This window comes from Pelophylax lessonae (assembly GCF_965119305.1).
Source record: "Pelophylax lessonae genome assembly, chromosome: 3".
NCBI classification, from domain to species: domain Eukaryota; kingdom Metazoa; phylum Chordata; class Amphibia; order Anura; family Ranidae; genus Pelophylax; species Pelophylax lessonae.
The window spans coordinates 608,714,515-608,727,353 of NC_138770.1; the positions used below are offsets into that span (position 1 = coordinate 608,714,515).

At 43.3% G+C, this 12,839-nt stretch overlaps 1 protein-coding gene across 1 annotated transcript in view; it reads left to right on the plus strand.

Moving 5' to 3' along the window:
- LOC309551785 (calpain-8-like) overlaps positions 1 to 12,839 on the plus strand; it is an 81,143-nt gene that overhangs the window by 22,641 nt on the left and 45,663 nt on the right. Inside the window, 8 exon segments of the mRNA XM_082252474.1 lie at positions 2,510 to 2,643; positions 3,491 to 3,662; positions 5,043 to 5,126; positions 5,226 to 5,311; positions 7,343 to 7,417; positions 9,159 to 9,316; positions 11,579 to 11,757; positions 11,759 to 11,767. Coding sequence (XP_082108600.1) covers positions 2,510 to 2,643; positions 3,491 to 3,662; positions 5,043 to 5,126; positions 5,226 to 5,311; positions 7,343 to 7,417; positions 9,159 to 9,316; positions 11,579 to 11,757; positions 11,759 to 11,767 — 897 coding nt within the window.

Below are 12,839 nucleotides of genomic sequence, written 5' to 3' on the forward strand. Positions count from 1 at the left end.
CCCGAGACCAGTGCACTTACCTGGAGCAGCAACGGCGGTGGCAGCTTCTCCTCAGTCCCCCGGCGCGTCTCCTCGAGTCCTCCCGCTTCCGCCTCCTCCTCGGCCAAAGGCATGGGGTTTGCCTTGCGGCCAACCGCTCCCTGATTGGCCAGGAGGAGGATCCGTGTGACAATAGTGAATTTTCATTCGCTATTGTCACACAATGGGTGGGCTCGGGGAGCGCTGCTCTGCGCCCCGGGACCACCCTTTGCATCACCCTATTAGAGCCTCTGGCTCTAATCAGGTGATTGAAAAAAAAAACCCATTGAGCTCCATGCGTCCAGCGCCCCGCATGTAGTTAAGGGGGCTGGACGCATGGATGGGGGGCGCCGCCCCTGCGCCCCTAACGCACCGGCCGCCACTGCTTGTGACTTTGTTTATGAGGGTGCTTCAGGATCCTCTTGTCAGGATTAGACTTATCAAGAATATGATCAAGAAAGAGATTGCTGTCACCCCCCAAAATAATAACCAGATGCATGGGGCAATAGAAGAGCTAACGTAGAGCAAAGAAAAAAAACTATTTGTCCAGAATTGGGTGCATAATAGGAAATGAGGGTGACTGCGTGATCGTTGATCTTACCCATGACCATCAAATATCTACCCTCCTTGTTTCTAATAACATTGTTGGGTGGGAATGAGACTCTTTTAGAAATACAAATTGCCACTCCTCGTTTCTTATCTTGGCTGTTAGAAAGGTAAAAGGTAGGGAATCTACAGTATAAGAAAGGTGTTTTGGCGCTGAGGAGCGCGAGAAGTGTGTTTGTCTATCAATCTATGGTATTATTTAAATGCTTTTGTGCATTTAGGTGGGGAGTTAAAACCTTGCATGTTGTGGGTCAGAATTTTAAATATAGAAGTTAGTGTATGCGTTATATTGGTTCGATAGAAAGTACTTGCCATTTGACGATCTTCCAGAAGTCTCAAGTGTCTATGGGATGGGGCTCCTAATGTTTAGTGTGTCGTCAGGAACGTATGGTTCCCGAAGAGTGTGCAAGAGGCAGAGATACAGTAATGAAAAAGGAAAGGCATTACTACTAAGAACAACAATAAGTGCCATTCTCGTTTGAGATACTGTGCGCTGGTCAAATATATAACAGTGCAACGATAAAAATCTTTCGTAAATGGTGAGGGTCAAATCCCCAAAATATCGTCGTGAAGTTGCCTCCATCGTTACAATGGGTGCAAGTCCACTGAAGGTGACATGCTTTTCCATTCTGTCCCCATATTAAAAACTCTTCTAATGGGTTGGGGAAAGTTATCACAGAAACACTAAAAATTTCCAACTAGATCTAGTGTCTACGCAGGAGCCAAGTGTGAAAAAAAAAAAGGTTCAGGTATTGGGCGATGCTCTCCTAGGAGTGGATTTCTTCTGCTGTTGCCACAGTGGGGACAGGTGATCAGAGTCCACTTGAGAAGATCTTTGGTGGGGTGATTCTCTGGAGATGATGCCCAAGCTTAAAAGGGTCTCTTTTTGCCTTCCTGTTTGGGGGAAAAGGAAAGCGTTTTGACACAGTATATGAAGAGAAGCCGTAAAGGAAATGCCCACCAGTATTTGATATTCTGCTTCGTGAGCTGCGCAAGGAAGGGTTTCAAGGATCTTCTCTTCTGTATCGTGGATGGTGCAAGATCCACAAATAACTGGACAGCAAGACCCAATAATGTGATAGCAGGTCTGGATCTTGCCATTGCAAGTTTCTTGTTAATTTTGTAGAAATGAAGCTTGGCGACTATGTCTCTTGGCAAGCCATCAGATCTGGGAGCTATCAGGGCTCGGTGAGCCCTATCCACCTCCAAATGATGTGGTGAGATGTCCAGTATGAGGTCCTTCATCAAGGTGTGCACAGCATTTTCTATGTCAGTGAGGGATTCTGGAAGACCTCTTATGAGGATATTTTGGCTCCTCGATCGGTCTTCAATTTTAACGTTGGTTTGGTCAAGTTGAGATTGTAAATCAGAAATGACTTCAGAATTCTTATTGACCCTTGAAATTATGCTATCCATCTTGTTTTCTATAGCATCAAGCCCCTCTCCCAAAGATTGTAGATCTTGCTTAACTTCAGTGGTAATAATCCCGCAAGCCTTAGAGAGTTCCTGTTGTAAAAGTGCTGAGAGTGTGTCAGCTCACACAGGAAGTTGGGTGCTCACTGGATTTTTGTTTTTTCTGTGCTTGCAACATTTTAAAAGACATATAGACATACATTTTAAGGTATCTAATCCTAACAGGTGGTCTAATAGCACATAAGAGGGTTCCACAATAAAAGTATAGCATGGAAAAAGACTTGGGACGGGAGAGTGGTATATATTTACATGGAAGGATATCAAGAGATTCATTTTGCAGATTATGAAAAAGTAACTAAATGAAACCACCCAATCACCTCACAAGCATCACTAAACCCAGCATTTGTTACATAATTCAGCTACAACCATAACTCACCAATGTCTACACTAACATTTAACCTGTTTCCCCCAGTTCTGGCAGTATGGGCAGTGGGTGGATGTTGTGGTGGACGATCGGCTGCCAACAAGAAAAGATAAATTGCTCTTTGTAAAGTCAGCAACCGCCTGTGAATTCTGGAGCGCCCTCCTGGAGAAAGCTTATGCCAAGTAAGTGCAATGTGATGCCCCCCAATCAGGAGACTTACCAAAGAAAAAAAATTCTCCCCTGAGATGAAACTTCTACCTTGGCCAAAACTGTGATTAATAGGAGCCCCATGCACACTGGGTATTTGCTCAGCTCATCTAAATGCTCTTCTACTGGCAGGAGAAAATCAGCTTCAAAAATGCACATAAGCCGCTTGGGTGTTTATTCATTTCATTAGCCAAAATATTAATTTATTATAGCCATTTAAATGAATAAATGTTCAAGTACTAAACATACCTAATGCTTAGGCGCATTTGGATGCGTTTGCATGTGTTTGGTGTTTTATTTTGCCAAAATTATCCTCTCCTGAAGTGCGTTTGCAGGAACGCAGGAAGTGATCAAAAGCTCAAAAGCACTATGACCCTATTTATTCTCATGAACTGTATATACTCATTCCATTCATCCAGAAGAGTGCAGAACCAGCCAGGAAACATGGAGGAGCACAGGAGTGTGACAATGCTCATAGTTTATGGCCAACAGATGACACAGAACGCTTCAGGACTTTGACAGTGGTTTGCTGTATCACCCTTCTGGCTATGCAGTGAACGAGGGTGTTCATCATTCAATCACAAGTCTTTCTGAACAGAATATGACATTTTATGGCAGGAAAGATGGTTTAAATATATTTATTTAAACCGTTTCAAAGCAATATGGAAAGGGTTACACTTTCAACAAAATTTTAATACATACACAATTGCCATACTAATTTTCACTGGGGAAGATATTGCACCAAAGTCCATTCTTTGCTGTTTTATTATTTCAGTAATGGAATAATTATAGACACAATTTACCTCTTGTATTATCACGCAGGCTGAATGGGTCCTATGAAGCTCTAAAAGGCGGCTTACCTTTGGAAGCTCTAGAAGACTTCACTGGAGGTGTCGGTGAATTATATTACTTTGAAAACGAAAACGCACCGAAAAATTTGTTCCAGATCATTCGTAAGGCCTTGAATGCAAAGTCCCTGATCACCTGCAGCACTGTGAGTCCCATCTTTTCTTCGTATCTATAAATAATTCTATATTTGATAAAAAAAAAAATCTCAGCGCAGAGACAAGTCTATAAAGTATAGTAAACTGTACAGACATTGCAAATAAAATAAAAATAAATGCTAAGCACAGAGCATCATGGAAGTCCTCTGTGTGCAATTTTCATTTGTAAAGATTTTACATTTTACACAAATAAATACAAAAATCAAATATTAGTATATTACGCAGCCCATAGATTGATTTTTTTTTTTTCTAAAAGTGACCTGAAGGGGAAAAAAATGAATTAGATTCTCCCATCCACATATTTGAGGTGGATGGGGATATGCTTCCGGCTGTGGTATTGTATTCTGACAGCGAGGAGGCTTCACAACCATCAGAATACAATGATCAATGTTACCGGTTATAGCTGGCAGCAATGATCATTCAGGAAAACCTGACAAGCTGGTTGCACACAAGTTGATCGATAGATTGACTTGTGTACAACCAGCCTGCCCATACATGGACCAAAATCTATCCGGTCCCTGTTGAGCTGGCTGAATTTCGATCCATGTATGACCGGTTTCATTTTGTAAATGTTAGAGCTGAAGTTTAATCCACTTATATTTTGCCTTGCCTGTGTGGAAAACATCACAGAACTCTGCCTCAGTACTCCTCTCAAAAACCATCTGACCTGATGCAAGCAGTGAGTAGGCTATAGGGGAGGAGTTATGCAATATTTAGGGCTGGCCCAAGACATTGTGGTGCCTGGGACGATGGATCTTTCATTGCTCTCTGACTCCTGTGGGTACCCCACCCCCGGCACACACACCTGAGCCCTTTATTTGTGCTTGGGTGTTTAACAGCCCGTGTTAAACTGTGTGCGAGCACCCTTGTGCCCGTCAACTATGAGTATGTCTGTTGAGGACAGCAAGGCGGCCTTTTTACAGAGTAGCGGAGCAGCCACCCCTGGATGACACACAAAGCTGCTGGAAAAAAAATTGTAAATGTGCTGCCCCTCTCAAAGTACTGCCTAGGTCCAATGGACTCAACGTGACCTATAGTAAGGTAAAGCCTGGCAATATTAAAAAGCCTTGATAAGTGGATGTCAGTCTGAAGGGATGGGCAGGCTGTATTTGCATGCCCTAAGCAACACCGACATGTGATGCTAGGCCTCCATGCTTTTAAGGACCAAAAATCCAGTGAATAAAGAGGCAGAAAAGGGACAGTAAGGCTGGGTAGGAAAAAATTAGAGTAGGCAATTACAGTAAAGTAAAGTAGCCTGTACAATGGGACAAGACTGAGGATAAGGCTAGAGTTCAACTTTAAAAAAAATTATAAAAACCTTGCATGTTCCTCTTAAATCTAATAATGGTCCTTCTTTTCCCTTGTAACAGAAATCGGACTCTGGGTCTGGTGAAATAGTTGTAAACACCAATGTCGTGAAGAATCACGCATATTCTCTGATCGGTGCTGAAGAGGTAAAGAATTGGCAGCTGCCATCTACATTGATTTGTGAAATGTGTTTCAGAGCTACTGTATATTATGCCAGTTTATGTGCTGTGGTTTGTGTATTTCAGGTCAGTTATCGTGGAGAGACAGTGCAGATTGTCCGAGTGAGGAATCCCTGGGGTTATAAAGAGTGGAATGGCGCCTGGAGTGATAAGTATGTTCTTCCTTGTGGGGGAGATGAAGACTCACACCACTATAGGACTGCTAGACCCTTCCTCATGAACTTTATCCTGGTTCTCTCCCATGAGCTTTTCCAAACCCAACTTGATCCCTGGACTTGAACTTGTGAATAGACCCCCCAGCTAAGCTGGAACCTCAATGTCTTTACAAAGGCTTCTCTAGCACTTCTGTCCCAGGGGCAGAGTCTTCACACAGGGGTCTCCTCCTGTATGACTTGACCTAGGAACACTACCTTGCTGCCTCAGGCCTCGGACTACTTATAGACTCTCCCATCACCTGTTGAGCACACCTCCTCAGGGATTGGCTGGTGTCCCAATACATTTTCAGGTTAACTTCTCTGTTCTTCCTCCCAGTATAATTCTAGAATCGTCTAGAAGCCTGGGGTTAACAACAGAGCAGCAGCCTGTGAATCACTGAGCAGCCCTAACCAATCAACCCCTGACCAATCAACCTCTGATTACTGCGTGGCCAAACCAAATTTACCTAGCAGCATACTCTATACTAGAAGGGTGCTACACCTGGGTTGCCTGTCTAATTTGAAAATCACCAACTGGATAGAAATTGAGGGGGATTTCTGCCAATGGAAAACAGAGTAAAGATACACATTTATTCCAATGTAAAATCATGTAGAATATTGTTTGAGAAACTCAACATTTTTCAAGAATCAAGCTTCACACCTTTTATAAGGGTTTACAAGGATGGTTCGAAGGAATTTGGTAATTTGGTAAATAGCCTGATTTAGGGTTGAATTGGGTTGGAAAGTTGGCATGTGCTTGTGGCAGTATCTGACCTGATTGGAGAAATATCCCCTCAATTTCTGTTCTGAGGACATTTGAATATATAGAATGTGGGAAGATCTTTCTCTAACTTCCTGTTCTGTCTGACACTCAGATAAATAAAATTAATGTTCTAAAATGGGAACACAGGCAAACAAACAATCCAAGGAAAGTAATTATAATCCAATAAAGGTGATGATGATGAACTGTGATCCCCAAGGTAATCAATAATTGTAATCCACAGAAACCAGTGTAAAATAGATGTTGATGTGTCTCAACAGACTAACAGCCTGGGACTGGACAGAGGGCTTAAGGCCTAGTTCACCCACCTCGCACTATATATATGACTGCAGTGTCCAGTGGTATATCTAAATTTCCATATGGCCTTCTTAAGCAAACAGTTTGGCAGTCCTGCCCTGACTCAGCCTAGGTCTGTGATTAGTGCAGATGTAGATACTGGAGGTCTCTCACCCAAACCAGGAACTCCGCTCTTCTCTCTCCGCTGCCACCAGGCCCCGCTCTGCTCAGCATCTCCCTCAGCCTGTCAGATGACCTTCCGCTCAGTCACGCTACCGAGACTCCTCCGTGCACTCACACCACCCGCTTCAGCTCCGGTGTCCACCACTAGGCCTCCGGCCTACTCCTCTGCGATCCGAACAGCTCTTCCCCTTCTTTACAGCACGCTGTCCTCGAGGCAAGAAAGCGAAACTAGATCCCGCCCCCCTTTATAAAGACACTCTCAGCAGGCTCCGTGTCACACTGCTCCCTGGGAGAAGTGTCTCTCTACATAGCAGTCTATGATCCTGGTTCCTCCCGGAACTACATCTCCCATAATTCCAAAGTCACTGTCTTTGCAGAACTTTAATAACAAATAACAGTTTGAACAATACCAGCCATGCGACCAGGCTACACATGTAAAACCAGTTTTGCTGGAGTTGTGCTTTAAAGTGACCCTGTCACCACAGTGTCACCTGTAAGTAAAGGCAATATGCTTTCTGGTGTCATGTTTGTTAAAAGGCTGCAACTTCACACTGCTCCCTGGGTCTTAAAATTTTTTTTTTTTTTTTAAGGTGAGTATTACAGTAATGTTTTTTTTTTTTTTTTTTTTAAATCTTTCAATGGATTATTTTTTTGACTGGAGTTTTGCTTCAAGTAAAATGGATTAGTACTGTATTCTGTGTTTAAACAAGTTCAGCAGATTCGAGTTTTGCCATTTTTACCTCCTACAGTGCTCCAGAATGGAATGAAGTTGACCCAGAAGTTAAAGCTCAGCTGAATCTGCAGTGTGATGATGGAGAGACCTGGTAAATTCTAGGGAAAATGTATAATGCATCATCAATAAGTTCTCCTGCTGTGTCATGATCACATTTCATATACAAACTTTTAAACGTGTATTAAATGCTTGCTTTAAACACACCAACACATGTTCTCTACAAGCCTAAAATAGATCTAAATTCAATCAATAAAATCTCATGTAAGTTTTAAAGTATCACTACATCTTAAAAATCATTATCAATTACCCCAGGGGACCAAGTGCATGGAGCACCTGGTCCCATTCTGATACTGTATATGCTTTTATTCATTGACTATTTTGGTAAATAGAATGGCCCCTACTGCTGTCTATCCATTCTGCTTAAGATGTGCAGAATATTTAATGAGGGTTGATTGACAGCGCTCGTCTCTAGCAGCAGATACATGTTGGAGTCATATGCCGTAATTCAGCACAGCAGGGTGAGAGGTGAGCTCCATTCATAACACAAACCATTAGTAAAAAAAACAGCACTGGGGAGGCTGTATGATCTATGTGTGAGTTGTTAGAAAACATCCACTGCATGGGCAGATAGATCACACAGCCCCACCAGCAATGACTGACATCGAATACAGGAAGGGCAGTAAACGCCATTGATAGTAAATATTTCCCTTTGCCCATGATGAGAGTCTTAGAGAGGGGGTAGTGTCTTGTGCTGAGCTGTAGCTTCAACTTTGGCTAGCCTATAAATTGAGCTTTACCCTGGGGTGAAGCTAAAGCACAGAAGGAATAAAAAATTACATTTTTAATGCACAATGGGGATCACAATGGAACCAAATGCTACTTGCATTTGGTCCCCTAGGGCACAGTTGTCAAACACAAGGCCCGCAGACCGAATCCAGCCCTCCAGATTATTTCATGTGGCCCTTGCACCTTTCCTGCAGCTAAGGCGCCCCCTGGTCTCCACCTCCACCTTTTTTCTGCAGTCGGCAGCAGAGAGGAGGACAGAACTCCTCTTACAGATCCTGAGCCTCTCTGGCAGCTGCATCACCCCTGATTTCTGCCTCCACTGGTCCCAGCATTCAGCTGACTCCAGCCCCCCTCGGGTCCACCTGCAGACCCTGCACTTTCTGCTTCTCAACTCCACCCCCGCTTCTTCATGGCAACAGCACAAGATAAGGGGAGTGCACTGTGATGTAAGGGAGGGTGGGGTAATCTTGACATCTGATGTAAAAAAAAAAAAAAAAATATCAATATAATAGTCTTTACAGTGCATTATAGAAAAGCAAAGGGGAGAGAGAAAAAAAATATCAAAATGATTCCCCAGGTGCCTTCCAGGGGTAGGGATCCTAGACAAAGGGGGGGGGGGATAGTAAACCCAGGTGGGCGCCACCATCACGGGAGGGAGTGTCCTGCTAAACAGCCCATGTCTGATGAGGCATGGGGGGTGGCAAACCTGGGTTTGGCCAATGAGGAGGAAGAGACCCAGGGGAGCCGCTGCTCTTGTGCACATTGCTGGATCAAGATTGAGTTCAGGTAAGTATTAGGGGAGCTGGGGGGCTGTTGCACACTGAAAGTTTTTTATCTTTATGCATAGAATGCATGTAGGTAAAAAACCTTGAGCCTTTATAACCACTTTAATGAATCATTATAGGCCTGAGATGACCCATGGGCTAAATTAGAGGCACGAAAAGCATGAAGGCACAATCACTTTATTGCACTACAATGTTGCAATATATACTTATTTAAATATTCTGTATACAATCTGCCAAAGTTGGATTTCTTGTGTTTTGCAGGATGCCTTTTTCTTCATTCTTGGTTGAATTCTATCGGGTAGAAATCTGCCACCTTAATCTGGACAATGTTTGTTGTAGCGAAATACATAAGTGGAGTCTAACTGGATATAATGGAAAGTGGACATCAGGAGTAAACGCAGGAGGATGCAAAGGCAACTGTAAGAATCACAAATTACTCTCACAACACTGGGGGGGGGGGGGGCACAGAGCAGCAGGGGTGGCAAATGCCTGTGTGCCAATTCGGGCTTGGTTACTAGTGAGTAGTGAGATAGCAACTGGCACAGGCTGGGGTAAGGGTTACATTTTGTAGGCTCAGTTCTTGGGCTTTTGATCTTAGGCAGCCCACCTGTGCTATAAAAAGAGAGAGACGGCTGAGGTCCAGGGGTTTGATTCTTCCATCTGTACTGGTCGGTTCAGTTTGTAGAATTGGGACAGCTGCTGAAGATACCTGGACTTTTGGGCACATCCAAGTCATGGACAATGCCATAATGGACTCTCACCTCACAGAGGTACGGTTGGGCAGCCATACTACTATGGTTAGAGTTAGGGGAAAGACGTTGATCATATAAAACTGTTATACCACACTTCTTCTGTAAACCGTGTAAACCATTATTAGCCTGGTCTGAAGTTATTCAAAGGGGTGCATGTTGGTTCTGGTTTATCTAAAGAACCAGGGTCTGAAAAGCACAACGGGGTATGAAGTAAAACCACTACAAAAGGTTACCTCGGCAAGACAAGAAGAGGAGTGTAGTTGTGAAGAGCAACTGAGTACAAGTTTAGGACACAAAGCAACCAGTCATAAGGCATAGTGCCAGGTAAGGAGGCAGGTTGTCCGGTAGTGAGGGGGTCCTTGTCTGGCTCCCTCCCTGGCGGTCGGTATCCAATAGCAATCGGATCCTAACCTGCGTTACAGAGATCCTTGGCTTGGTCACATGGGTATGGAAGTGATGGAGGTAATGAGTGCACGCATGAGATCCTTGTTCTATGCACGGCAAGACCCCATTCTTTTACTGGTCATGAGGTAACAGAGCTACGCTGGACTGGTGGAGTAAGCGCAGCCTTAACAAGTCCCTCCTAATACAACATGCAAGCTACAGTGTGTAGTGACATGGGACAGCACTTTTCAGAAAAAACTCTATATGTTTTTTTACTGCACGCAGTGAAGGCTCACCTCTAAGTCAGGGAACTGCCTTAACTTTAGATTTTTCACATGACCGCAGTCTCTGCCTGGTCCTGGGCATTGATTAGCATGCCCTGCCTGAAAGGTACTCCCACATGCATGGCAAGTAGGCCCCACCCCCACGCTAGACTGGGATTTACTCATAAATCAGCAAATTCAGCAATAAACAGTACATACAGTAACTGCAATTAATTATAATGATATAACTAGTCTAGAGTGCACTCTAGAGAATGGCTAGGATATGGTGCAGTGCCCCCTGAGAGGTACCTCTTAGCATAAGCAATAGGTGAAGGTCTCTGTGTAACAGCTGTAAAGAGACAGTCTTAAGTCTTAACTCCTCATTCTGCTAACCTTGGGAGCCCAATTTTACCATTGGTGCACATGAGCATAGACCCAGTCAAACCTGCAGGCAGCAATAAGGCTACTAGATGGCTGTATGTTCAATTCCTAAAGGGCTTAGTCTCTCTAGCAGCAGATAGTAAATACCCATAAAGCAACCACTCACCAGTCCCAGCGATATTGCAGCTCACCATCTGGTCATCACACACAGCGATTAGTCTCTTCTCTGCATCCAGGTGACTCTGTCTGTCGGCACACCTGGACTCAGCACTCCGAATCTTGCTTAGGCTGCGGTTATGCAGCAGTGATGGTGCACACTGAACAGCGACATGCACTCTCCAGGCTCCCTCATGGCAAGAGGAAGCTGTGTTCTGTAGAGCCTGAAAAAATGCTGCTCTTTCCCCTTCTCCTGGCAATCCCCTATGGTAAATGCAATTAAAAGTCTATTGATTACAGCAGAGCCTTTATCCTCTGGACTACAGTTCCCTACCAATCTTCCTACTCAGCAGCTCCCTCCTTTAGCTGATATAGCTGTTACCCAGTTCAGCACCACAGGGCAACAGCTACAAAGAGGAGCTGCAGCCAGTGTTTCTCTCAGTCTCCATTCACAGCCAAGTGCCTGATTACATTTCCATTGATGATTCCAGTTCTTTGTTATCCCCCTGTGAGCTCACATAAGTACCCCTTACCCTTCACCATACCAAGCAAGCAATCCCATGACAGTATGACTTCAGCCTTCAGCTAGTGCGTGGCTACTCGAATAAAGAAAGCTTTCAAGTATTTACTGTAGCTAAATTGAAAGATTATTTCATGACTTTTAAAGGAATTTGTATTAATTTCAATTAAGTCATTCTATATTTTTTAGGACTCTTCTAATAATTGACTTATTTTTCACTGGCAGTGACATTTTGGACAAATCCACAGTTCCGGATCACCCTGGAGGACCCTGATGAGGATTGCAAAGGAGCGAGTGGGGAGCCACGCTGTACAGTGCTGGTCAGTCTTATGCAGAAAGAGCGTCGGAGAAAGAAACCGGAAGGAGGGAACTTGTTAAGAATTGGCTACTATATATACAAGGTTAGCTTCACGTGTAATTCTGGGCTGCCAACCTTTAACTCAAGTAGACAGCTTCACAAGGAAATTATAATTGCTTAGGACAAATTGAAAGTTTGTTACTTCCTAAACAGATGTTTTAAGAGAGATGCCGCTGCTGCAGGGGTATGGGATTGTGGCTTGGGGACACTACTGACCGTCAGATTGGGACTTTACAGAGCTTGCTTACCCGCCCCCTACCCACATTCTTTGCTGGGAGGAGATGGCGCAGATAGGAGGAGGGAAGAGTCATTGTTCTGATTCATTCAGTTGTGTGTGGTAAATTCATCTTGAACTGTTAAACTCTATAATCAAAATCTTTGAATGGTAATCATAGGTGTGCGCACAGGGTGTGCCAGGTGTGCCTGGGCACACTCTTATCACCCCGTGTGGCCCAGATTCCCCCTGTTTAGACCCTGATATTTCAACAAAGTCCTCTAATGGGGCTCCTAAAAAAATGTAATAAAAAAATAGAAGAAATAAAACTGTAAAAAATAATAAAAAATAAAATAATAAAAATAAAAATTACTGACACCAACCACTGCCTTACTGACACCAATCTCTGCCCTATTGACACCATCAATTGCTTTACTGACACCATTAGTATATATACACATGCACACACGTGCATGTGTATTTGAGCTTTGGGACACACGCCCTAATGCAATAAGCTGTGCACACCTTCGCTGGTAATATATATATATATATATATATATATATATATATATATATATATATATATATCATTTCTTTTTTAACATTATATTTTTTAAATCTCAAACATAACACACAGGGGCTAGATGAAGAAAAATTAGAAGATTAATGTTGTACAAATACAGTTTTAGTCACGTATCATTTTTAAAAGACAGCACCTATGATTTGATACCCATACAGATCTATGCTTTGCACTAGCAGTAAAATTAATTACCACCACAACGCACGTTAAATCATGTACCATTCATTTTGGATGGCACTGGGGTTCTACGTTGTGATGTGTAAAAAATGAGCGCAAGTATGATGTTGTCCATTGTGGTGTGTAGTCATTCAAATAAGTGGGCTACCTTAACGCA